Raw genomic sequence first — 27,905 nt, forward strand, 5'->3', positions numbered from 1 at the left:
TTAAATTCATGGAAACTAGAAGAAACGTGTGTCAAAAAAGTTATTTCTTTAGTATGAACTTCTGATTGTTTATGCTAAATCCTTCAGAAGTGCCTTTAGTTAAATGGCTATACCATTTGCAACAAATATAATTTTATATTAAAAGGAGCTATAAAAAGGACAAAAGGGTTATACAAAGGCAAACTTCTATATTTTTCAGAATACTATTGTTTCAGCATATAAAATACTAATTATAGTGGATTCCTATTCTCACTTAAGAATAGAAAGCTTTCAAGTGAAACCTAATTCTTCTCATCATGCTCCCAAAACCCCTGCAGAGGATTTAGAATTCTCACTAATGTTCCTATGTAACTAATTAGCACGTATTTTTCTGTACATAGAGGAGTAAACTCTGATAGAATCCTCTATCCCTTTTCTGTGTTACAAAAGTCATAAATTAACCTCCTTCCATTCCTAATCTTTTCCATTCTTTATTCTTAATCCCGGAGAGGCATACACATATTGGATTTATCTGCCATGTAAAACAAGCATTCAGTCGTCCTTTCTTTAAGATTACTCTCAAATTTTAATTCAGCTTCAACTAAATATGTAAATAGGCAAAACTCTTCAGTCTAAATGTTTCATTAGTTAACAACCTTTAAAGACAGATTATGACATCATACAAAAATTAAGCAAGAAAATGAATGAATATTTTACAAATTGTTTTAACTTTGAATAAAAAGTAATTTCTTTAAATGACTTCCTTAAATAAAAGTTAGCATATATTGAATCTAAATTAGTAAGGATTTATGGGGTTTCTTCTCTTATGAAAATATTTGCCCTCTCAATGCCTCTCAAAGTACATAAGAGCACATACTTACCCCATGTTGCTTGCTGTGGTTATATCGTCCTCAGATCAAGGCTTATCTGGATTCTGAATTAACTTAAATGTTACAAAAAGAAGCAGTAGAGGTTTGACTTCCCCGGAAACGAGACTGTCATATGCTAACTAGGCTTTTAAATGAGGAAAACTAGTGTCTCGTCTAATTATATAAGCTCCAGGTCAAATTCTAGCATCAACTAATCAAATAACTGAACTGCATTTAGTTTCAAGGAGTAAAAGAAAGAAAACTGTTTAAGAGGAATGACTTTAGTATCTTAGAAAACTGGAGACTTGAGCATTGAAAAGTTACTTATATGTCAATAAAAGTTAAATAGTTTAAAAGCAAAGTATATATCTTGCTACCTTAAATAATTTGAAGAAAAATATTGGGGAAAATTTAGTTTTCAGTAAAGCAGATATTTCTATATTTTCCAGAAGTTTTGAATTTGCATTATATGTCCTGGTCTCTGAAAACATCCTCTCACCTTACCTTAACTTGCCCAGTATTTATCTCCTTATAAATTCCAGTACCATAAAAGTATTTAATTCTAAAGCCATACCAGTTAATACTAAGCAACATATCCAAAATGTCTAATTGTTAAAATGTATCTTTGAACACTTATAAATAGGGTCTTTTGAAATTAAATACAAAGTTATTATCATGAGAAGCTATAAAAAATACTATTTTAATCTCAACATTTTAAAAGACATCTCAACCCAAATTTATAGTAGTACAACAAAAAATAAAAAAGGACTTAGCAATGATATATTAAGAAATACAAATTTTCACAAGATTTTGAGGGAAGAAATATTATATAATATGGAAGTTATCTATTACATGCACCATCTTGCGGGGGGGTCAGTTTTGGAGAAATAGTTTCAGTAAAAACACTAGGGTCTTTATTGTAATTTTAATATGTGGCTGTCATGTACTGCTTTGGTAATTTCAAAATTATGTTATCTAAAAGGTAAAGAAGCTTTTTAGGCATAGAATATATGAGCACACACTGATATACTTTTTAAAAATTGAGGTATAACTCACCTATGTCAGAGAGAAATTTTCCTCTACCCTTCTAGATTCTTCTGGCTGGTCTAAGAATTACAATGAATTTGACATGAGACAGATTAACAGGAGAAAATCAAACAAAAGTTTAATAATGTGGGAGGGAATCAGGAAAACTGAACAGCTCACTAAAATGGCCAAAGCCCTCCCTTAAAAACCATATCAGCTAAAGACAAAAGAGGATGTTGAGGGTAGTGGTTTGGGACTTCAAAGGAGGGCAGTTCAAGTGGAGATGGAAACGCAAATGCAAACGCTTGGTAAACAATTGTTTGTTGGGCCCTACAGAGACAATGCTACAGAGTGGACTCTGATCTCTAGGCCCTGCTCAGCTTCCCCGGCCACACCTAGCCTAAATTGTTTGCAGATACCTCTATTCTGGGAAGAGGTCCTTTATCTAAACTCTTTAGGCAGCTCAGGGGGGAGGTAAAAAGAAAGACTTCAGGAGTCTTCTGTTTCTTAAAAATAATCTCCCTAAATTAATCCTCATGCCAGAGAGACATATTTTGGGGTGGCAAATTTTGCTCCCCTACACATAACATACATAAAATTTGCCCTTTTAATATGAACAATGCAGAGGTTTTTCATGTTCACAAGTTGTGCAACCACTAATTCTAGAACGTTTGCATCACCCCAAAGAGAAGTCCCATGCCTCTGAACTCCTCCTCCCTGGCAACCACTAATCTACTTCCTGTCTCTATGGATTTGCCTATTCCGGACATTTCACAGAAAAGGCCGTATAATATGTGGCCTTTTGTGACTGGCTTCTTTCACTTAGTACAATGTTTTCAAGGTTGATTTATGTTAGAGCATGTGTCAATACTTCATTCCTTTTTATGGCTGAATAACATTCCATTGTACAGATATATCATATTTTATTTGTCCATTCATCAGTCGATGGACATCTGGGTTTTCAGTATTGGGCTGGTATGAATCGTGCTGTTATAAATATTTGTATACAAGTCAATTTTCTTGGGTGCATCCTTAGGAATTGCTGGGACATATGGTAATTTTATGTCAATTTTTTTTTTCTTTAAAGATTTATTTATTCATTTTATATTTTATTATTGCTGCGTTGGGTCTTTGTTGCTGCACACGGGCTTTCTCTGGTTGCGGTGAGCGGGGGCTACTCTTCGTTGCAGCGTGTGGGCTTCACATCGTGGTGGCTTCTCTTGTTGCAGAGCACGGGCTCTCGGCACGCAGGCTTCAGTAGTTGTGGCACGCGGGCTTCAGTAGTTGTGGCTCGCAGGCTCTAGAGCGCAGGCTCAGTAGTTGTGGTGCCCGGGCTTTGTTGCTCCACGGCATGTGAGATCTTCCCGGACCAGGGCTTGAACCTGTGTCCGCTGCATTGGCAGGCAGATTCTTAACCACTGCGCCACCAGGGAAGTCCTATGTCAACTTTTTGAGAAACTGTTTTCCTCAGCAGCTGTACCATTTTTCATTCCCACCAGAAATATTTGGGGTTTCCAATTTCTCCACATCCTTGCCAATCTCTGTTATGTCTTTTTAAATATAGCCATCCTAGAGATTGGGAAGTGGTATTTTTTTTTAATATTTATTTATTTGGTTGTGCCAGGTCTTAGTTGTGGCAGGCAGGCTCCTTAGTTGTGGCACATGGGCTCCTTAGTTGTGGTAGGCAGGCTCCTTTGTTGTGCCATGTGCACTCTTAGTTGCAGCATGCACATGGGATCTAGTTCTCTGACCAGGGATCGAACCCAAGCCCCCTGCATTCGGAGCACAGAGTCTTAACCACTACGCCACCAGGGAAGTCCTGGGAAGTGGTATCTTATTGTGGGTTTAATTTGCATTTCCCTAAAGAGTAATAATGTTGAACATCTTTCGTTTGCTTATCAGACATTTGTATATCTTCTCTGAAGAAATGTCTATGCAAATCCTTTGTCCATATTTAAACTGGGTTGTCTTTTTATTTATATATATTTATATACGAGTTCTGTATACTGAAAACTAAACCTTTACCAGATATATGATTTGCAAATGTTTTCTCCTATTCTGTGGATTGTTCTTTCATTTTCTTGATAGTTTCCTTTAACACACAGATATACTTTTTTTTTTTTTTTTTTTTTTGCGGTATGCGGGCCTCTCACTGTTGTGGCCTCTCCCGTTGTGGAGCACAGGCTCGGGATGAGCAGGCTCAGCGGCCGTGGTTCACGGGCGTAGCCGCTCCATGGCATGTGGATTCTTCCTGGACCGGGGAACGAACCCGTGTCCCCTGCATCGGCAGGCGGACTCTCAACCACTGCACCACCAGGGAAGCCCTACTTTATTTATATATATATATATATATATATATATATATACACACATTTATTTTATTTTTGGCTGCGTTGGGTCTTCATTGCTGCGCGTGGGCTTTCTCTGGTTGAGGAAGCGGGGGTTACTCTTCGTTGCGGTGCGCGGGCTTCTCATCGCAGTGGCTTCTCTTGCTGCGGAGCACGGGCTCTAGGCGCGCGGGCTTCAGTAGTTGTGGCTCACGGGCTCTAGAGCACAGGCTCAGTAGTTGGGGTGCACGAGCTTAGCTGCTCCGCGGCATGTGGGATTTTCCCAGACTAGGGCTCAAACCCTTGTTCCTTGCGTTGGCAGGTGGATTCTTAACCACTGCACTACTAGGGAAGCCCAGATATACTTTTTAAAGATGACAAAACTCAGGCACAGGATTGGAAATTGACTTTGTCAAGATCTGCATAGTTTTTCTTAAAATAAGCAAACTCTCAATTGAATCACGTTAATTTCTTTTCTTTCTTCCCCCCCCCCCCCCCCCCCCCGCCTTTTTTGGCCACACCGTGTGGCATGCAGGATCTTAGTTCCCAGACCAGGTATTGAACCTGTGCCCCCTGCAGTGGAAGCATGGAGTCTTAACCACTGGACCGCCAAGGCAGTCCCTACATAATTTATTTTAAACTAATTATAAGATGATCAAAAGAAAGTTCAAAAAAGCATAAATGAGTGATGGTTTTATTGGCAAAATTACAATATATAGGTAGTGTATGAAGTTACTGCAGATGACATTTAGCTGTTTTCCTTACAACTAAAAGCTGCAATTACCACATTAAAACTTCAATGCAGAATATCTACATGTGGAGCTTTAGCCTCAGGCCTGGAGCAGCTGTGAAATGAAAGTTACCACACCATTCGAGTCCGTGGATATCAGTGTATTGTCCTTCACCTTCCACCCTGCAATAGTAAAAAATAAGTGTGTTCATTAACCAAGACCAAAACTTTATGGTCCAGATATGATTGTCCAGTATATTATATACTATGTCTGAAGAATTATATCTTTCCATTATCAAATTTTGTTCTTAAACCTGACATCCTGCTTTCACATCCTACAAACAAAAAAAGAAATTACTATTCCAAACAAATATTGTCATTATACAAATTTTGGTGTCTAAGATTTTAGGATTACATATGCTTAGTTTAGACCAAAACAGTCAAAAAAGTGAAAAGTTTATATTGGTTATCTGGCTTAATTAGTTCATTCATTTATTCAACCAATGTTTATTGACCTTCAACTATGTTTGAGGTGCTATGCTCTGTGCTGGTGTTTTCTGGACTCTTCAGAGTGGTGAAAATGCACTTCACATAACCAAACAGACCTTTATCCCATGGGTTAGAGTTTTCTCCCTTTATTAACATCAGTGGGAAAAGTTTACATGTTGTCATCACAGACTTGGCATCAGAATAGGTGAACACTTTCTACCCTCCTCAATATGTATCAACCACTTCATAAAAATTAGGTTGCATTTTCAATTCTGGAAATAATAAAGGGGTAGTTATAAATGAACCATGAACCTCTGGATGACACGGCATGGTATTTGGTGTGAGGATTAAGCTTGGGAAGATACATGGTGGAGGGTAGGGGTAGGGATTTGGAGGAAGGTGGTCAAAAGGTACAAACTTCCAGTTACAAGATAAATAAAGTACTAGGGAATGTGATGTACAACATGATAAATATAATTAACACTGCTGTATGTTATATGTAAAAGTTGTTAAGACAGAAAATCCTTAGTTCTCATCACAAGGAAAAATATTTTTTTCTTTTTCTTTTATTTTGTGTCAATGTGAGATGATGAATGTTCACTAAATTTATTGTGGTAATCACTTCATGATGTATGTAAGTCGAATCATTATGCTGTATACCTTGAATTTGTACAGCGGTGTATGCCAATTATATCTCAAACTGGAAGAAAAAATAAAATTTAAAACTAAAAAAAAAAGTTTATCAAGATATTTCAAGTGAAAATAATTTTTGGCCTAAATATTCTCAATAATTGCAACAAGCTTTCCATTTCCAATATGACTGCAAAAAGTTCTATAGGAACAGAAGTCAAGAGGAAATAAATGAAAAGTCTAATAGATTATCACCAAGAACAATATTTTCTTTTGGAGGCTCATGATGGCCTTAGCCTCTCTTATAACATTTTTTTCCCCAACATATAACCCAGATTTTCCAAAATATATTATAAATATATTTTAACTAAATACATTACAAAAGAAATTTAGCATTAACTAAGTTTTTAAGCGAATGTGCCTGAAAAGACTTTTAGAACTACAATGACATTTTATTTTAAACTTACCTATTTTCATTGAAATTTCCAGTGTACTTTGCCCCAGTTGGGAATGTATAAGTCCCCAGTCCATGAAACATATTGTCCTTAAAGTTTCCTTCATATACTGCTCCTGAAAAATGCTCAAGTCTTCCAAAACCATTCATCTGTTTGTAACAAAGGAAATTACCTCAGTAACTAATCTTCAGTTCCCTAGAACATTTCAAAAATGTACACATATGTCTATCATCTACTTTGTTATTATTTAATCTATCATTGTATCATCCTTTATTTTCACAAAAATAAGATAACATTTTATCACAGTCCTTTGTATGTATCTTTCTGTGAAGCTCACCAAGTCAATGTTTCTGATCTGGGGCACTTGAACATCTTGGGGGTCCATGATGATAATAACAGGAGTCCTCAAGATACCTTGACTATATCAAAAAGCTTAAAGGACAACCAGTTTAGTTAGCCCAGAAATGGCACAAAGAAGTTGTTAAGAACAAAAATTTGTATTCAGGCAGACCTGAGAACACATTTTTGTTTCATCACTTACTAGCTGGGCAAGAAATCTGAGCCTGATTTCCCTCAATTGTAAAATAGGAACATTAATGGTATCTGACTCATGAGGCTGCTATGAGGATTCAATGAGAAAAGTATGTAATGAGTTCACTTTGCTCAATGAATAGGAAATAAGAAAGATGATAATGATGATAATTAGCTCTCTGCCTGAGTTTAATACTATTCTTATGTTCATATATGTTAAATATAATCATTTTTTATTTTTATTGCATGGTCTACTCGTATGTGTTTTTTGATTAATGGTGAAATGCCTGGAATCATTTAACCAATAGAGTTACTTATCCACTGCTCAAAACAACAATAATACCTTGTCATCTTTCCAGCTTCCTGTGTAGACAATCCCATTAGGAGTGGTATGAATACCTATGCCATTTCTCTCAAATATTCCAGAAGATGTTCTTGTACAATCCCCATCTAAACAAGAGAGAAATACTGAAGATTATAAAAGGGAACCCTGTTTGACTAAGTAATAAAATATTTATGTTCAGGTTTAATCAGAACTGCATCCCCTATGGGTCTCTTTGGCTTCCTAGCACTGAAATTGATGAGACCAGAGATGAGGAGCTCTGTGGACCAATGTCTTGTAATCATTGACACTCAAGGGCCCAGAAGATTGACATATGGCTATGGCCCTCCCATAGCTTTCCAAGGCACACTGTCTATACTTAACATTAGAGTTTAGATTTAAAATCTGTTCCTCCATTAGTATTTCTATGTTATTTTATTTAATGGAGTTAATATCTCAGTAGTAGTTTTATAAAGTGTAACAGTCTCAGTTTTGTACCCTTAATCTACTTAATTTTAGTCTGTATAGAAAAAAGTAATTGAAATGTATGCTTACCATACTTGTCTCCATTTGGAAATATAAAGTTTATCTTAAATACTTCTGGAGCTGTTTTAAAAGATTTCAGAAAAGTCACATAAGCTTAAATATTTTTACATCATAAGACCTATAACATATTTGCTTTAAGAGCTAACCAAACAGACTCACTTCATATGATCACAAGCATATCATGATTACATGGCATTTCCATAGTCTAGTGTAGGGTCCTGGGGAAATAAATGATTTTGTCTAGATGATCAATTTTTACTTGTTTATTATAACAGCTTTATTAATATATAATTCACATACCACCAAAGTTACCCTTTAAAAGTATACAAAATTCATTTTTTAGCATACTCAGAGTTGTGTAACTGTCACCACAATCTAATTTTTCAATATTTTAATCACCCCCAAAAGAAATCCTGTACATATTAGCAGTTACTCTCCATTACCCTAAAACTCACCCAACCCCTGGCAACCACTAATCTACTCTCTGTCTCTATGTACTGGTGTATTCTAGATAGTTCATAGAAATGGAATCATACAATATGTGGTCCTTTGTGATTAGCTTCTTTTACTTAGCTTCAAGGTTCATCCATGTTGTAGCATGTATCAGTATTTCACCACTTTTTATTGCCGAATAGTCCATGCTACAAAAATAACGCATTTTGTTTATCTATTCATCAGTTGATGGCCAGTTGGGTTGTTTCCAGTTTTGGCTGTTATGAATAATGCTATGAACATTCATGTATAATTTTTTGTGTGGACATATGTTTTTATTTCTCTTGGGTATATGATCTATTGATTGTCCCACAGAGGTAAGGTAGAGTGAGCAATCTCTGATTTGGCAGTGGAAGGAAATAGAAAATAAAGAAAGACAGTAAGTGAGAAGGGGTGGGGGAGGGAGTGGGGTCCAAACAGAATGAGATTGGAATGGAGACCAGGTGAAAAAGGGACAAAGACAACCGCAGGCCTGGGGGGTGGGGGAGGGGTGGAATCGATGCCTCAGGGCCCTGGGACATTTAGTGGACTAAAACATTAGCAACTAATTTTTGCCAATACTGAAGAAAACATATGTGAAGATAAGTAAACTATAACTTCTAGGACAATAGTCTACTAGAATGTTACTCAAAGTGTGGCCATCCATTAGAATCATCTGGGATGCTTTACAAGTTCCTACGCCCTTCCACACTGCTGAATCAGAATCTCTGTGGATGGGACAAGAGAACTGATCTTTTTAATTGAAAAATTAATGAGTGCCAGTTGAGAAAGGCTGGAAGCTCATCCCCTCTGAGGAAACAGAGTTAATAACACAATAGGCAGAAGACTTAAACATCATCAGAGAGAAAGGGAGGGTATAGCAGCCTTGAGACAGGAGCAGATACTTATGAAAAAATAATTAGCAATCTAGGAAATGAATAATGTAATTGTTGAAATAAACCTCTTTAGAAGGGCTGAATAGCAGAATGAATACCGTTGAAAAGTAAATTAGTGAACTGGAACACAAGGTTGAAAATTTTTCCCGGAAAGAGGCATAAAGGAAAACAGATATCACCTGACAAGGCCTTTCATATCTCCCCTCACCCCCAGCCTCCTCCAGGAGCCCCCAGGAGGTCTATCCCTAATGTAGTACTTAGGGCCCTATTAAAATAACGCTTTTGTGCCGGAGTCCCTTCTCACACTCCACTCCTCTGGGTCAGGATCACGGATTAGTTAAATCTCTTTTCCCACCCTAGTGTCCAGCTCAGTGCTTAGTACTAACTGGTAGGAACTGAAAGTTTAGTGAATGAGTGGCACTTGGGAAGCATTCGCTAAAGGCTTACTAAACGTGATCATACAAGAAACCGAACTATTTCAATTGCCCTTAAATGGTTCCACATCCGAAACTTTGGACTGTTAGAGCTAGAGGGAGGGAACCAAAGAGATCGAGACTGGCAACAGAGAGGAAACTGAAACCAGAGACGTTGGCACTTCCCTAAGGTGTCACAACAGCGAATCGACGGCCGAATGAGAGCTAGAATCCAGGTCTCCAGATTCCCACAGCACGGGTTCTCCGCGCCCCCATCCCACCACGCTCAGGAAATATGTCACACCTGTACCGGAGTTGCCAGGGGCCGGCTCCGGCTCAGTGCGAGCTCTACTTAAAGGGGCGTTGGGAGGATGGGACACTCACTTGACAAAGGGGTGCTGGAGAGATTTTCTGGACTCTGCGATTCCCCCTGGGCCGCCAGCTCTGTGGCCTGGAGGGAAGGAAACAGTAGCTCAGCGCAGACTGCGACTTGGTTGCTAGGGCGACCAGGCACCTCTCACCCGGAAGCGAATAGGCAAAGGCCCGAGGTTGAGCGAATCAGAAGGCGCCAGGGCTGGGCCGCTGCAGCTGGGCCGCTGCGGAGCCGCTCCAGGTGAGATCCCGGTGGGCGCCGCGTCCTAACAGACGCCACGGGAAGCAGCGCTGCGAGCCCGGGGCGGCCTCCCCTGCCGCGTATGAGGGATGTATTACCGTGTGCGTGGTCTGCGCGTCGCCCCAGTAGTCAGTGTGCGGACCCTTCTACCAACTCCCTATCCCGGAGTGGTCAGGGTCTGAGGCGCCTCCCGGCCTGGTGGGATACAGCCTGTCTGGCAGGGGCCGGTGAGTCTGGAGCATTAGGATCCCAGGCCCTGAGACCGGGCCTGGCGGGGGTCGGCAGCTGAGGCTGTCCACGCTCAGGCTGGAGGCGGGGGGAGCTGAATTCAGGCTCGGAGCCGGATAAAGGGTGGGATTGGGGGGGCTCAGGTTTCGTTTCCTGTCTCTGTCTCCATCTCCACTGGGTGGCTATCTGGGGAGAGGATTTGCTGCGATGTATGCTGGAAGAAAGGTACCAGGTCTGGGTATCTGCAAGGAGCTGGATATATGGGGTGAGTCAGAGATTTGCCTGGGAGGGGAATGGTTTGTGGTCAGTTTTCAGCGCCCAGCTTGGTGATTCTGTTCCTGGGAGCCAAACTTGGATATTAAACAAAGGATACTCTTCCAGCCAAACTTAGGTTCCTGTGTCCACGGTGAACAAAGATTGTTGGAATCTTCCCAGATTTTGGCGTCTTGTGGGCCTACCTGGCCGGGAAGAAACTGCCATTCCCAGGGCTAGCTAATTAACAATTAACCTGTGAACACGCCTTTCATATGCAAAACAACCAGTCCTGCATCCTTACTTCCAACCACCTCCTTTGTCTAACCACCAAGCTAGTAGTTCCCCTGCCCTAAATCAGTCTGGGGCCAGGTACCCTATGCCTCAGCGTCTGTGGGAATTACTCAAACTAGCCAATCCTAAACTGATTACCCTGCCCTGCCTCACCTTTCCCGTGGAAAACCCAAGAAAGGCTACAGCCTATGCCTTACTCTTGTTCCTTTCTGCCTCCTCCTGACACTGGTGCTTCCCCCTGTGGCCCACCGTGGCATGGCATGCCTCTCCTTTCTAGGGGAGTTATAAGTAACATTAAACTTTTCTTTCAGTGGTATTGATCTCTCTGTGTCAGCACTCAGTCACCTTTACAAATTAAGACCCAGGCATAAATCGGGGGGGGGGGGCTGGCTTAACAGTAAATTTTGTTTTGTTTTCTTGTTTTATTTATTTATTTATTTAGCTGCGTCGGGTCTTAGTTGTGGCACGCGGGATATTTCGTTGCAGTGCGCGGGGTCAGTAGTTGTGGCACGTGGGCTTAGTTGCCCTGTGGCATGTGGGATCTTAGTTCCCTGATCAGGGATTGAACCCACGTGCCCTGCACTGGAAGGTGGATTCTTAATCACTGGACCACCAGGGAAGTCCCAACACTAAGTTTTGAATTGAAGATACAAAGTACATGTTTGGGGGGTAAGAGGGAAATATGGGGGAAAGAATTTCATCTTTGGAGTTGAATGGATTGTTTCAAACCCTGGCTACAGACTTTGCTTCTATAGTTGGTGACATTAGGCAAGTCATGTAATTTATCTGTTCTCTAGTTTCCTCCACTATAAAATATAGAAAATAATATTTAACTTATAGGAGTTTTAGAGAAGTAAATGAAAAATCTTACCTTTCCCCTCAATGCAGACTTGTATTTCCAACTATTAATACCTTCTACATATCTCCATTTGAATATCTAGAAGACATCTCAAATGTAACATTCATTCTGAACTTGTGACACTCCCTGTATCTTTTCCTCCCCACTATTCCCATTTTGATCACATGGCTGAGCACAGGACCCCTATTCACCTAGTTAATCTAAGCCCTAAAATCTTACAGTAATTCTAGACACTTCTTTCTCATACCTTGCATCTAATCGATCTACTGTTAAAATACATTGAGAATCTATGGCCACTTTTCAGCTCCACTTGCTCCCACCCTAGTCCATCTCACTGTGGTTTTTTTGTTTTGTTTTGTTTTTTATCTCCAGACTGAACAACTGCAGTAGTTTCTAACTGGCCTCCTGATTCTCCTCACCTCCCTAAAGACTTTATTCTTCACAAAACAGCTAGAGTAATTTTTTTTTTTTTACTTTTTTTCTAGATAATTTTAATCTGAAGTTTTAAAAAATTTTTATTTTCTATTGGAGTATATTTGATTGACAAATATATTTGATGTTGTGTTAGTTTCAGGTGTACAGCAAAGTGATTCAGTTAAATATATATATATATATATATATATATATATATATATATATATATATATATATATATATACACATGTATCTATTCTTTTTCAAATTCTTTTCCCATTTAGGTTATTACAGAATATTGAGCAGAGTTCTCTGTGCTATACTGTAAGTCCTTGTTGGTTACCTATTTTATCTTATTTTATTTTTTAAAGATTTTATTGATACGGACCATTTTTAAAGTCTTTATTGAATTTGTTACAATATTGCTTCTGTTTTATGTTTTGGTTTTTTGGCTGCGAGGCATGTGAGATCTTAGCTCCCCAACCAGGGATTGAACCCACACCCCCTGCATTGGAAGGTGAAGTCTCAACCACTGGACCGCCGGGAAGTCCCTGGTTATCTATTTTAAATATAGCAGTGTGTATATGTCAATCCCAAGCTCCCAGTCTATCCCTCCCCACCACCCTTCCCTCATGGTAACTGTAAGTTTGTTCTCTAAGTCTGCAATGTTCTCTAAGTCTGTGAGTCTGTTTCTATTTTGTAAATAAGTTCATTTGTATCTTTTTTTTTTAAGATTCCGCATATAAGCCATATCATATATTTGTCTTTCTCTGTCTGACTTACTTCACTTAGTATGATAATCTCCAGGTCCATCCATGTTGCTGCAAATGGCATTATTTCATTCTTTCTTTCTTTATTTTTAAATATTTATTTATTTATTTATTTTGCTGCACTGGGTCTTAGTTGTAGCACATGGGATCTTCGTTGCAGCATGTGGGATCTTTAGTTGTGGCATGTGGGATCTTTAGCTGTGACATGTGGGCTCTTTTAGTTGCAGCATGTGGGCTCTTAGTTGCAGCATGCAGGATCTAGTTCCCTGACCAGGGATCGAACTCGGGCCCCCTGTGTTAGGAGCACGGAGTCTTAACCACTGGACCACCAGGGGAGTCCCCTACATTATTTCATTCTTTTTAATGGCTGAGTAATATTCCATTATATATGTGTACCGCATCTTCTTTATCCATTCATCTGTCGATAGACATTTAAGTTGCTTTCATGTCTTGGCTATTGTAAACAGTGCTGCAGTGAACATTGGGGTGCCTGTATCCTTTCTAACCATGTTTTTCTATGGATATATGCCCAGGAGTGGGATTGTGGGATCATATGGTAGCTCTATTTTTAGTTTTTTAAGGAACCTCCATGCTGTTCTCCATAGTGGCTCTACCAATTTACATTCCCACCAACAGTGTAGGAGGGTTCCCTTTTTAGAGTAATTGTTCTAAAACCTAAGTCAGTCGTACCAAGCTTTTGCTTCTGCTCTCTAGTGACTTTCTATTATATTTAGAATAAAATTCAAAGTTCTTCCCAGGACCTACATGGCCATCTACTTTCTGACCTCATCTCGTTTGCTCACTATATTGCAGACCCACCAGACTCCTTACTCTTCATCCAGCCCAGTGCATTGAAGATGTTCTGGACTTGGCCCCTTTTCACCTACTATTGCTTCTGCTTACAATGTACTTTTCACAAATATTTCATGACTCATTTTCTGAATGTTCAGGTGTCTGCTCAATATGACCTCAGAAAGATGACCACTCTAACTCAACTGCTCTATCTAAAATAGCACTCTCAGAGTTTTTTATTTTCTTCATAGCACTTAACTGATATTATGTATTTAGTTAGTGTCTGTCTTACTCTGTAGAAGATAAGCTTCATGAGGCAGGAATTTTTGTTGTCTTTGCTGTTATATCCCTAGGACTTGGCACATAATAAGTGCTTAATAAATATTTGTGGAATGAATAAATAAATGAATGAATCTCCATTCTCACATCAGTCATTTATTCAACCTTCAGCCATTCTTCAAATACATATTGAATTTCTTCTATATGCCAGACACTGTGTTAGAGGTACATTGGTAATCAAAATAGACATAATCCTTGCCTTCAGAGAGCTTTTGGGGAGGCGGGAAGATAAACATAAAAGAAACAATAAATATGAATAATTATGAAGGATTTTGAAGAAAGGACTATCAAGAGACCTAGTTTAATTTCTACATGTTTGTGAATTTTCCAGATATTTCCCTGCTTTTGATTTCAGATTTCATTCCACTGTGGTTGCAAAACATACTTTGTATCATTTCTGTCTTTTAAAATTTATTGAGGTTTTTTTTTTATAGCCTAACATATAGTCTGTCCTGGAAAAGTTTCCTTATACACATAAGGAAAATGTATATTTTTATTGGGTAGAGTGTTCTATAGATGTCTCTTAGGTCTAGTTGGTTTATACTGTGTTTCAAGTCTTCTGTTTCTTTATTGATCTTCTGTCTACAGTAAGTCCCCTACGTACGAACCTTCAAGTTATGAAGTTTCAAAGATGTGAACATGTGTTTGCATGTCCAATCACATAAGTTAGCTCATGTGTCTGGCAAACATCGTCACGTGTGCATCCTCTACAAGTAGTGCTTTTGTGTACTTTACAGTACAGTACTGTATAGAGTACAGTAGTACAGTATCTTTATTTCAAGCCCAGGATGTCCAGAAGCAAGCGTAAAAGCAGCAGTATATAGCTGATTGTGTTAGTTGGGTACCTAGGCTAACTTTGTTGGACTTAGGAACAAATTGGACTTACGAATGAGCTCTCAGAACAGAACTCGTTCGTATGTAGGGGACTTACAGTAGTTGTTCTTTACCATTGTTGAAAGTGGGTATTGAAGTTTCCTACTGCTATGCATTGTCTATTTCTCTGTCCATTTCTTTTTTTTTTTTGGCTGCACTGGGTCTTCGTTGCTGCATGCAGGCTTTCTCTAGTCGCAGTGAGCAGGGGTTACTCTTCATTGCAGTGCCTGGGCTTCTCATTGCGGTGGCTTCTCTTGTTGCAGAGCACGGGCTCTAGGTGCATGGGCTTCAGTACTTGCAGCATGCAGGCCCTAGAGCTTGCGGGCTTCAGTAGTTGCTGTGCATGGGCTCAGTAGTTGCACTGCGTGGGCTCTAGGACACACAGGCTTCAATAGTTGTGGCATGGAGGCTCAGTAGTTGTTGTGCACGGGCTTAGTTGCTCCATGGCATGTGGGATCTTCCTAGGCCAGGGCTCAAACCTGTGTCCCCTACATTGGCAGGTGGATTCTTACCCACTGCGCCACCACGGAAGTCCTCTCTGTTTATTTCTGTCAGTTGTTGCTTTATGTATTCTGGTGCTGTGTTATTAGGTGCAATATAGTTGTAATTGTTAATATCTTCCTCATGGATTAACTCGCTTATCATTATGAAATGTTCTTTATCTCTAACAACATTTTTTTTTTTTTTCGCGGTACGCGGGCCTCTCACTGTTGTGGCCTCTCCCGTTGCGGAGCACAGGCTCCGGACGCGCAGGCTCAGCGGTCATGGCTCACAGGCCCAGCCGCTCCGTGGCATGTGAGATTTTCCCGGACCGGGGCATGAACCCATGTCCCCTGCATTGGCAGGCAGACTCTCAACAACTGCGCCACCAGGGAAGCCCTCTAAGAACATTTTTTGCTTTAAAGTCTATTTCGTCTGATATTAGCGTAGTCACTCCAACTTTCTTGTGGTTGCTGTTTGCATGATTTGTCTTTTTCCATCCTTTTACTTTTCATTTATTTGTATCTTTGAATTTAAAGTGATAGCATATAGTTGATTCTTGTTTTTATACAGTCTGATAATTTGTCTTTTGATTGAATTGTTCAATCCTTTCACATTTAATGTTATTGGTATAGTGGAATTTACCTTTACCCTTCTACTTTTTGTTGTCTATATGTCTCTTGTCTATTTTGTTTCTCTGTTCCTACTTTACTGCTTTCTTTTGCATTATCATTAAATGAACATTTTATAATTCAGTATTTTAATTTCTTTAATGATTTTTTTCACGATATTTTTTTGAGTTTTTGTTTTTTTTAGTGACTGCCCAAAGGTTTATCTTGTACATCTTGACATATCAGAATCAGCTTCACATTTATACTAGCTCAATTTTAGTAGTGTATTGAAATGTTACTCTCATACAGCTGTATTCCTTTCCCCTCCTTTTTGCAGTATTATTGTTATACATATTACATCTATTAATATTACAAATGCAACTGTACATTCTTTTCTTTTTTTTAATTGAAATGTAGTTGATTTAAAATGTGTTAGTTTCAGGTGTACAGCAAAGTGATTTAGTTATACGTGTGTGTGTGTGTGTGTGTGTGTGTGTGTGTGTGTGTGTGTGTATTTATATTCTTTTTTAGATTCTTTTCCATTATAGGTTATTATAAGGTACTGAGTATAGTTCCCTGTGCTATACAATAGGTCCTTATTGCTTATCTATTTTATATATAGTAGTGTGTATATTTTAATCCAAAACTTCTAATTTACCCCTCCCCCTTTCCCCCTTTGGTAACCATAAGTTTATTTTTTATGTCTGTGAGTCCATTTCTGTTTTGTAAATAAGTTCATTTGTATCATTTTTGTTTAGATTCCTTATAAAGCAATATCGTATGATCCTTGTCTTTCTCTGTCTGACTTACTTCACTTAGTATGATAATCTCTAGGTCCATCCATGTTGTTGCTAATGGCATTATTTCATTCTTTTTTATGGCTGAGTAATATTCCATTGTGTATATATTACCATATCTTCTTTATCCGATCATCTGTCAGTGGACACTTAGGTTGCTTCCCCAGCTGTACATTGTTACAGTTATTACTTTACCATCTGTAATCATTTTCTTAACCCAGTACAACTATGCTCCCACTGATCTGCTTTGTTCGTTATTGGCAAATATATTACATTTCTGTACATCACAGGTCCAATACTACATTATGTACATACTATTTTATACAATTGCTTTTTAACTCGGTTATGTGAAGAAAGGAGAAAAATATACATTTACACTGTTTTGTTGGTTTTGAGGGGAGGGGGTTTCTGTTTTTTGGGGTTTTTTTGTAATTACACAATTGGTGTACATATTGGTGTACATATTACACAATTGGTGCTCCTTGTTTTTTGTGTGGATTCAAATTATCATCTAGGGTCACTTGCTTTAGCTTGAAGAGCTTCCTTTAGTATATTTTTGTAAATCAGGTCTGCTGTCGACAAATTCTCTGCTTTTATCTGAGAAACTTTTAATTTCACCTTCATTCTTGAAAGATAGCTTTTCTGGATATAGGATTATTGGTTGATAGTTCTTTTCTTTAAGTCCTTTGAATGTATTATGTCACTGCCTTCTGGCCTCCATCATTTCTGCCAGAAAGTCAACTGTTAATCTTACTGGGTTTATATCTGGAAGTGTCAAGTTGTTTTTCTCTAAATGCTTTCAAGATTTCTCCTTGTCTTTAACTTTCAGCATTTTTACATACTGTGTCTGTTTAGGGATCTATGGGTGTATCCTACTTGGACTCCTTAGAGCTTCCTGGCTGTGTAGGTTATTGTCTTTCAATAAATTTGAGAAGTCTTCTGCTGTTATTTCTTTTAATATTTTTTCTGCTCTTTTCTCTCTCTCTCTCCCCACTATCCTGGTGCTCCTATTATGCATAATACTAACTTTGGACTTAGTTTGGGTGTAGTTAGTTTGGCTTAGTTTGGGCTTAGTTTGTTCTTCTTTTTTCTGGTTCCTTGAGGTGTAAATTTAGATTGTTTATTTGATATCTTTTCTTTTTCGTAATGTAGGCATTTATTGCTCTAAACTGTCCTCTTAAAACTCCTTTTGCTGCATCCCATAAGTTTTGGTATGTTGTGTTTCCACTTTGAATTGTTTAAAGATATTTTAAAATTTCCCTCTTGATTTTGTCTTTGACCCATTGGTTGTTCAGAATCATGTTATTTAATGTCCACATATTTATGAGTTTTCCAGTTTTCCTTCTGTTATTGATTTCTAGTTTCATACCATTGTGGTTAGAAAAGATGCTTGATCTGATTTCAGTCTTCTTAAGTTTGTCAAGACTTGTTTTATAGCCTAAGATATGATCTATCCTGGAGAATATTCCATGTGCATTTGAGAAGAAAATGTAGTCTCCTGCTTTGAATGGAATGTTCTGTGTATGTCTGTTAGGTCCATTTGGCTTAAATTATAGTTCAAGTCCAATATTTCTTTACTGATTTTTCTTTCTGGATGATCTGACCATTGTTGAAAGTGTGGTATTAAAGTCCCTTATTATTTTTGTGTTGCCTTCTATTTCTCTCTTCAATTATGTTAATATTTGCTTTATATATTTAGGTGCTCTGATGTTGGGAGCATAAATACTTACAATTGTTAGATTCTCTTGATGAATTGACCCCTTGATCGTCATATGATGATCTTCTTTGTCTCTTGTTACAGTATTTGACTTAAAAGCTATTTTGTCTAAGTACAGCTACCCCTGCTGTCTTTTTTTTTTTTTTTTTTTTTTTTTTGCGGTACGCGGGCCTCTCACTGCTGTGGTCCCTCCTGCTGCGGAGCACAGGCTCCGGACGCGCAGGCTCAGTGGCCATGGCTCATGGGCCCAGCTGCTCCACGGCACGTGGGATCCTCCCGGACCAGGGCACGAACCCGCGTCCCCTGCATCGGCAGGCAGACTCTCAACCACTGCGCCACCAGGGAAGCCCGCCTGCTGTCTTTTGGTTTCCATGTGCATTTACTGTCTTTTACATACCTTCAGTTTCAGTCTATGTGTGTCTTTAAAGCTGAAGTGATTCTGTTGTAGGCAGCATGTAGTTGAGTCTTTTTTTTTTAACTTTTTAAAATTTATTTTTGGCTGCATTGGGTCTTTGTTGCTGCATGCAGGCTTTCTCAAGTTGTGGTGAGCGGGGTCTACTCTTCGTTGTGGTGTGTTGGCTTCTCATAGCAGTGGCTTCTCTTGTCGCGTAGCACAGGCTCTAGACACAAGGGCTTCAGTAGTTGTAGCATATGGGCTCAGTAGTTGTGGCTTGCGAGCTCTAGAGCACAGACTCAGTAGTTGTGGCACATGGGCTTAGTTGTTCCGCGGCACATGGAATCTTCCCAGACCAGGGCTCGAACCTGTGTCCCCTGCATTGGCAGGTGGATTCTTAACCACTGCGCCACCAGGGAAGTCCCGAGTGTTGTTTTTTTATCCATTCGGCTACTCTGTGTATTTTGATAGGAGAATTTAGTCCATTTACATTTGAAGTAATTATTAATAGGTAAGGGCTTACTATTGCCTTTTTTTTTTTTTTTTTTTGTGGTACGCGGGCCTCTCACTGTTGTGGCCTCTCCCGTTGCGGAGCACAGGCTCCGGACGCGCACGCTCAGCGGCCACAGCTCATGGGCCCAGCCGCTCCGCGGCATGTGGGATCCCCCCGGACCGGGGCACGAACCCGTGTCCCCTGCATCGGCAGGCGGACTCTCAACCACTGCGCCACCAGGGAAGCCCTACTATTGCCATTTTGATTGTTGTTTCCTGGGTGTTTTATAGATCCTTTGTTTCTTTCTCTCTTGCTGTCTTCCTTTGTGATTTGATGATTTTCTGTAGTGGTATGCTTTGATTCCTTCCTCATTATCTTTTATGTATCTACTATAGATTTTTGCTGTGTAATTTGTTTTGTTTTGTTTTGTATTTTTGCTTTTTACCATGAGACTGACATAAAACATCTTTTAGTTGTATTTTAAGCTGATAACATCTTAACTTTGATCGCATACAAAACTCTACAGTTATTACTTTCAAATTTCCCCCAGGCAAAGTCTCTGAGCTAGGGCTGTGCTTCTGCAAGTGTATATGTAAATATAAATTTTACTTATCAAATTATGTATTAAATACATGAAAACATCTCTTCTCAACTAGAGTTTTTTAAACCCTATGCAAGACCTAACCAGATCAGAACGTAGCATTGGACCCTACACACCCTATGTATGATTTGAAACTTCTCCATGTGTTTCTGATGCACATCCTGGTTAAGAAGTCTGTGTCAGAGACGCTCACTAAATATTAATCCTGAGGGGGATATGCTTGTAAATCTTTTGTGAAGCAGTTTATCCATGCTTGTCCTAAACTGGCCCTTTTAAAGTATGCATTTTCCTTTTTTTCTTTAAAATAGGCTATTTCCATAACTTGACAAACAAAGGATTATTATACTTGTCTGATTTTTATAATGTCTGTATTACTTTTTTCTCTTGCAGGTGAAAATGAGTTCTTCAGTAAGAAGAAAAGGCAAGCCAGGGAAAGGAGGTGGAAAGGGTTCTTCCAGAGGAGGAAGAGGAGGCAGAAGTCATGCTAGTAAATCTCATGGGGGTGGCAGCGGTGGCGGTGGCATTGGTGGCAATAGAAAGGCCTCAAGTAGAATTTGGGATGATGGCGATGACTTTTGTATCTTCAGTGAATCAAGGCATTCATCCAGGTCATTATACTCTTTGAATATTCAAATGTGAAAACAGTATCAATTCCTGATCTAACAGATGACTAAGACAAAGGGGGAAAATGTCAAGTAATTCTGGCCAAGTTATCTTCCTCTTGTTTTAAAGCCCCTTCTTTGTAACCTTTTCTAAAGGCATGATGGCAAATAACACCTTTTGTTAGGCCAGGGATGGGGGTGGTGCTTTGAAATCTGGAGTTAATTTTAACGTCCACATGGCACTGTGAATTGAGTATAATATTGTTATTGTAATCAGTATTACTAGGAAAGTAAATATTGGAAATGGTGAAGGTGATGAAAATTATTTTAAGTATTTCTTAGGCATTGTAGTTTGAAGGTCTCCAAATGAGATCTGGCTATACTCCATCTGTCTAGTTGATGAATTATCTATTTTCCAACCAGATCAACCAAATAGGCAGTTAGATTCAAGAGACTATACTGTATAGGATGTTATAGGCCATTATAAGGATTTTGTTTGTTTTTGTTTTTCTTTAAGTTTTAAAAGTCATGTTCATTGAAGTGTAATTTACGTTCAGTAAAACTCAACCTAAAATTTGACAAATGCAATCATCGCCATAAACAGCTCTTCAAAACTCCCACATGCCCTTTGCAACACACTCCTCCCTGATCCTTAGGAATCCATTGATCTGTTTTCTGTCAAAGGGGTCAGATATAAACATTAAAATTATTTATTATAGAAAAAATCGTAAGCACATAAAACCAAGTTTTTAAAAGGATACTTTGGAATATATAATCTTTAGAATAGTTCAAAGAATGGGATTTTAAAATAACCTTTGAAAATTAAAGCACAGTTGAGAAAGTTGTCTTAGGATAGTTATAGAATAGCTAGTCTAGTTATTGTGTCAAGCTTCAGGCTGGGGCTGGTCAGTAGAAAAACTATTTTAAATAATGGAATTGAATTCTACAGACATTCTCAACGGGGCAGACATACGTTCTCACAGGTATTTGGCACCACAGAAGTTCACCCCTGCTACCACCAGGAAAGGTCAAGGAAAGCAAAAACATCTGTTCTGTATATATCAGTCATCACATGTTCAAATACACCTTACCTACCTGAAGTGCTTCTTTCAAGTGCCACAATTCTGTCTTTCAAGCACCAGCTGTGAGGTTTGTCAGCGTCTTGAACTGGACTGAGCCAAGTCACGTGCCATGGCCAAAAAGGCCATTATAAGGACTTCGGCTTTGCTTTGAGTAAAATGGGAAGCCATTGAAGGTTTTGAGGCAAGTGTGTGTGACATCAATCACTCTAGCCAAAGTCACTGCTATTCAGTATATCCCTTCATGTGAATTAGAAAATGGTGCCCCTTTGGGCAGTTATAGCTCCAGGATGGATGTCTTGGCAAGCAGAGCATAGACTGGATTTTAGCTTTTGCTGTCCCCTCCTTCCCTAGTTTAGGACCCTTTGCATAGTGTATAGTCTGTGCACCCATATTCAGTGGCCCTGCCTCAGTGTGCTCTGTGGAGAATAGACTACAGGGGGACATGGGTTGGAAGCAGGAAGACCAGTTAGAAGGTACACTCCAAGTGGCAATTTCATAGGCAATTTAATATATAAGTCTGGAGTTCAAGAATAAGATCTAGGCTAGAGAAGTAAGTGTATGAGTCCTCTAGGAATAAATGTGCTTTAAGGCTGTGGGACTGGATGAGATAGGATATAGAGAAGAGGTCTGAACTTTGAGCCCTGGGGCACTCTAGGCTTTAGAACTGAGAGAGATTAGGAAAATGTGACAAAGTAGATTGAGGAGTGGCCAGTGAAGTAGGAGGAAGACTAAGCTTATTTCTGGAAGTCAAGGAATGAAGGTGTTTTCAAGGGAAGTATCCAATCAGATTGGATTGGATACTTAAAGGGAATACGCAAGTTGTATAAAAAATGCTTCTAATAGGTCAAGAAAAATGTGTTCCGGGAGTTCCCTGGTGGTCCAGTGGTGAGGACTTTCACTGCTGTGGCCCCAGGTTCAATCCCTGGTCGGGAACTAAGATGCCACAGGCTGCGTGGCACAGCCAATATAAAGAAAAAAGAAAAATGTGTTCTGACGATTGTCCACTGGATTTGGCAATGTGGATAGCATGGGCAACCTTGACGAGAGCTGTTTGGTTTAGTATACTTAGTGTGGAGAAAACCCTATTGGAGTGTGTTTCAGAGAGAAGAGGAAAGAAAGTGGTGACAAAGACAATGATTTAGATAACCCTTTGAGGGAGTTTTTCCCTAAAGGGCAGGGGAGGGAGGAGAGATAGGATAATAGCTTGAGAGGGATATGCAGTCAAAGGGAAGATTTTTTTTTTAAGATGGTAGATGTTATATAGCATGTCTGTAAGCTGATGGAAATGATCCAAAGGAGAATGAAGAACTGATGATCTGATGATGCAGAGGGAGGGATAAGTGCTGGAATGATTTCCTTGAGGAGGTTAAAGAGATTGTGTGTACAGTATACAGAGAGACTGACTTTAGGATCGAGAATGGTTCATCCTTAGGAACTGGAAGGAAGGCAAAGTATAGGGGTTTACAAATAAGAGGTAGATGAGATAGGAGCATATGGAAGTTCTCCCCCTACCCACCCACCCCCCCCTTTTTTTTTCTAATCATGAGGAAACAATCAGACAAGTCCAAATAGTGAGAATTCTACAAGACAGCTAGCCTAAGTGCTTCAAAAAAGTCACTGCCAGGAAATAGGTGGGGGAACTATTCTAAATTAAAGGAGTTTGAAAAACAGCTAACTAAATGTCATTTTAAACTAGATACTCATTAAGAAAATCTGTAGAAGACATGATTGAGGCAGTTAGGAACTTTGAATATGGATTATATATTAGATGATACCAATATAAGATATCTTGTGAGTGATAAGAGTACTGTGGTTATATAAAAGTATGTCTCTGTTCTTAGGAAATAACATGCTGAAGTATTTAAGAGTGAATGTGCTGCCTGCAACTTACATTCAGATGGTTCAGCAGAGCATGCATGTACATATATGAGGGAGCATATATATATGCATCTGTGTGTGGAGAGAGAGAAATAAGAGAAGGGCATAATGTGTGTGTGCATTTAAGTATGGCAGTTGTTAACAATTGGTGAATCTTGGTAAATGGTGTTAATTTCTGTAGATTAAAAATTTTTTGAAACCAAAAGGGGTAATGATGAATTTGGGCTAACGTTTCTTTTCAGAGGTTGCAACTAAGTGGTTAAAAACAAGTCTATTCTATTTTCTCCTTTGGTACCCAGTTTTGCGAGTGTAAGTGTGTGGTTCTTTTCAAAGTCTCAATAATGTGTTGGATTTTCAATGCAGAGAAAGTTTCTGCCATTTCCCTAGATTTGTGAAAATTTATAATGAAACCAGCCAAGTGAAAAAAAGAAATTTAGTGAGTAAAGTTAAACTTTAGAGCTGATTATTGTTTTAAATATTAAAAAGTATCCCTAAAAAAAATCTAACTTCCAAAAATGAAAGATTGGTGAAATAAATTCTAGTACCTCTATATGTATGTGTAACCATTTAAAAGTTAAGTTGTAGGAAAATATTTAATTTGGGGGAAATGACAGTTTTATTTTGATAAGGAAATAAAGCAAATTATAAAAGATTATATGTGCTGTACAATTTTATAAAAAATGTATGTGAAAAAGAATGATGTGATTTAAGATGACTTCTGTTTTCTTCTTGGTTCTCTACTTTTCTACAGTGAACATGTATTATTATGATTTTTGTAATCAGGAAATAATAATTTAGGTAAATATTTCAAAAATAGGGCTAGGGCTTCCCTGGTGGCGCAGTAGTTGAGAGTCCGCCTGCCGATGCAGGGGACACGGGTTCATGCCCCGGTCCGGGAGGATCCCACATGCCACGGAGCGGCTGGGCCCGTGAGCCATGGCCACTGAGCCTGTGCGTCCGGAGCCTGTGCTCCACAACGGGAGAGGCCGCAGCAGTGAGAGGCCCACGTACCGCAAAAAAAAATAATAATAATAATGCCTAATATTCACAAGATAGGACTCTCTGTTGTTTTCAGATCAAGTACCTCAAATAGAATGAAATATGTACTCTTTGTATGTAGCACATTTCTTTTGAACATCCACTAGTGCAGAAGGAGTCACCATAGCATTACTTTCTCCAGAAGACTCTTGAGTTAGTGAAGCCAGATTTAATGATGAAGCATCGAATCAGGTTTTTCTCCAGCAGTTTCAATATAATGAAATCTGGTAAATACTGTAGAAAATAGAGAATCTCTTCACATTCATTGTCATCTTTTGTAGGGTATTTGACAGTCCAGTCATGTTATATGTATTTGGGGACCCTGAGGAGAGTGTAAAAGTTCTGCTCACGGATAAATGTGTAATTTTGTTCTTGTGTCCTTTGCAGACCTAGTAACAGTAGCGTGAGAAAAGGGGACGCACACCCCAAATGGAAGCCTGAAGCCAAAGCACCCCTTCAGACTCTACATATGACTTCTGAGAATCAAGAAAAAGTGAAAGCTCTTCTCCGAGACCTGCAAGAACAAGATGCAGATGCTGGATCTGAGTAAATTATCTTATTTCAGTAAATTACTATATTGAGGAAGCTGCACTGGCAGTGCGAGGGTTCTGTGTGTCTTTGGAATACTGTATCAGTACTGATCCTGTAGTGGCTGTATAACTAGTTGAAAGTGAGCCAAGAGAAATACAAGAATAATTATTCAGCAACAGTTTTAGAGTGAGTTTGTTTTGCAATATCTGTGAGCAATGGTACAGATCGCCTTTTCATCTTTACTTTTTCTAGGACAGTGCTAATATGGATTCAGTAGTTGCTTTATTGATAACCTTTCAAGTAAAACCTTGTAGTGAACAAGTAGAAGCATTGTTCTAGGAGCAAATATTGAGTTGATCAAATGAAGTCTTATGATTACACTTCTCATGACCATCTGCCTAAGAGAAAGATTGTTTTAGACTTTTGGCTGTTTTGCTTTGTGATTTCAGTTGGAGAGGTTAATCCTTTCCATTTGCCAGAATTAATGAACGGTCAGTCATGAACAGCTCAATTTCCATCCTATCTACAAATTGCATATCTGTCTTAAATTTAGGAAAGGTGGTTATGCAGCAAAGCAAAAAAAAAAATAGCGATGGTTTTTATAAATGTGAAGAGAGAGAGGATAGCCAAGGCTTCTGTAGTTAAGAACACAGACTCTGGGTCAGACTACCTTGGTTAAAATCTCTAGTTCCTCTTTACTTTATAACCTTTGGCAGTTACTAATCTTCTCTTAAATTTTAGTTGATCATCTGAAAAAAAAAAATAGAGATTCCAATCTGGCTGGGTTATTGGGAAGATTTTCAAAGCGATAGTACATATAAAACATTTAACATAGTACCTGGCAGGTAATAAATCTGTTACTTGCCGAGATATAAATTAATAGGTCAATAAAAATAAATCAGTGACTGAATAGTGGTCAGGATTCTCTGTCCTTTGGTTCCTTGAATTAAATTCTTAGACTCTTACTAAATTTTTCTTCGAGGAAAGTAGAAGTTAATATATGAAAATGTTACTTTTGCCAGAAGAGGTGTTTCTGGGGAGGAAGAAGATGATGAGCCTGACTATGATGATGAGCAGTACTGGTCAGCTGGACGAGAAGCTTCCCTTGTTCCCGACTCAGATCCTTTGGAATGTGCTGGTTCAGGCCTGGTGGAGCCTCATCATCCGGAATTTACAGTCTCAACATTTGCAGTGCAAAAACTTTCCAGGTTTGCTTTCATCATTTATGGGAAAATTGAAGGAAACCGAAAGTGTATTATAAACGCACCTACCACTCCTCGAATACTTTCGTGTTGTGTGCGTTCCAGTGGTACCTGATACGCCCAGTATCCTCTCTTTTAGGATAGGGAGATGAAGGAGGCGTTAGTATTATCAGGTACACTTTTTCAAGACACAAACCCTGCCTATGTATAGTTATGCCTTCCCATATACGTATTTAAATGAATTTCTCTTTTGAGGTTTGATATTACTCAGTTGTTTTTGTCGTGCTTCTCACTTGGCAGGTATGGTTTCAACACCGAGCACTGTCAGGTAGCCCTGAGAATTTGCAATGGAGACATGGGGGCATCACTGGAACATCTGCTCACCCAGTGTTTTTCAGAGACATTTGGAGAGAGGATGAAGGTGTCTGAGGCCGTTGCGCGTATAAGCTTGGATGAGTGTGTGGACCAGCGACAGGAAGAGGCCTTTGCTCTCAAGTCAATCTGTGGAGAAAAATTTATAGAAAGAATTCAGAACAGAGTCTGGACCATTGGATTAGAACTGGGGTATTTGACGAGTAAATTCTGCAAATCCAAGCAAAAGGAAAGTACCAAAAATATACAGGAGACGTCGCTTGAAATCTGTAAATTTTACCTCAAAGGAAGTTGCAAATTTGGATCAAAGTGCAAATTCAAACATGAAGTGTCCCCAAATCAAATTGTTGGAAGAGCAGAAAGAAGTGTAGATGATTCTCATCTAAATGCTGACGATGCATCTTTTTTATACGAACTTGAAATTCGATTTTCTAAAGACCACAAATACCCCTACCAAGCTCCCCTTGTGGCATTTTATTCCACCAATGAGAATCTACCTCTGGCTTGTCGTTTACATATTTCTGAGTTCCTTTATGGCAAGGCCTTGACATTTGCAGAAACTTCAGAACCTGTTGTATATTCTTTGATAACCCTTTTAGAGGAAGAATCAGAAATAACCAAGTTACTAACATATACCCATCACAAGTACAGTGTCCCTCCTGTGAACTTTCTGCCAGTATCCTCTGGGACCAGAATAAATAATCCAGTCTGTCGTAAACCAGTGATTCCAAGTAATTCGTTTCTTTCAAATCAAATTCCAGAAGGTATGTAAGTCATTGATGAGGTGTTGTGGAGGCGGGATTTGGAATGATGGATTACAGCAATCAGAGGCTCTGAGGGCTGGTGTAGGATCTCCCCTGAGCTATGACCTGACTTTACTTGTAAGGCCTAATTCTGTCACTGTGTTCTGGCTCCCTGAATTGAAAGTCTGTAGTGATGTATAAGTTTATTAGCAGTCGAGGGCTGGAAGAACCTTAAACATCCTTCCA

The 27,905-nt window shown here is 39.0% G+C and overlaps 2 protein-coding genes across 9 annotated transcripts in view; one reads left to right on the top strand and one right to left on the bottom strand.

Moving 5' to 3' along the window:
* DHX57 (DExH-box helicase 57) overlaps window positions 1-27,905 on the top strand; it is a 107,698-nt gene that overhangs the window by 40,263 nt on the left and 39,530 nt on the right. For 2 of the 8 annotated variants that reach the window (XM_033838696.2, XM_019942778.3), the window contains 4 exons: window positions 20,602-20,819; window positions 25,199-25,357; window positions 26,365-26,550; window positions 26,845-27,680. In XM_033838696.2, the coding sequence (XP_033694587.1) occupies window positions 20,608-20,819; window positions 25,199-25,357; window positions 26,365-26,550; window positions 26,845-27,680 (1,393 nt within the window). In that variant the 5' untranslated portion in view covers window positions 20,602-20,607. Of the gene's footprint in view, window positions 1-10,241; window positions 10,298-10,317; window positions 10,525-10,687; window positions 10,791-20,601; window positions 20,820-25,198; window positions 25,358-26,364; window positions 26,551-26,844; window positions 27,681-27,905 lie in introns of those variants that run through there. The other 6 variants (XM_019942780.3, XM_019942779.3, XM_019942775.3 and 3 more) reach the window with 6 other exon arrangements.
* On the bottom strand, window positions 4,689-10,434 carry MORN2 (MORN repeat containing 2; the record flags this gene model as incomplete). The annotated part of the gene is made up of 6 exons (XM_019942791.3): window positions 4,689-5,114; window positions 6,518-6,654; window positions 7,380-7,486; window positions 7,914-7,964; window positions 10,069-10,135; window positions 10,396-10,434. Coding segments are annotated over 6 exons (504 nt in total), but the record flags the coding sequence as incomplete, so codon positions are not given.

Source organism: Tursiops truncatus, chromosome 14 (assembly GCF_011762595.2).
Source record: "Tursiops truncatus isolate mTurTru1 chromosome 14, mTurTru1.mat.Y, whole genome shotgun sequence".
NCBI classification, from domain to species: Eukaryota; Metazoa; Chordata; class Mammalia; order Artiodactyla; family Delphinidae; genus Tursiops; species Tursiops truncatus.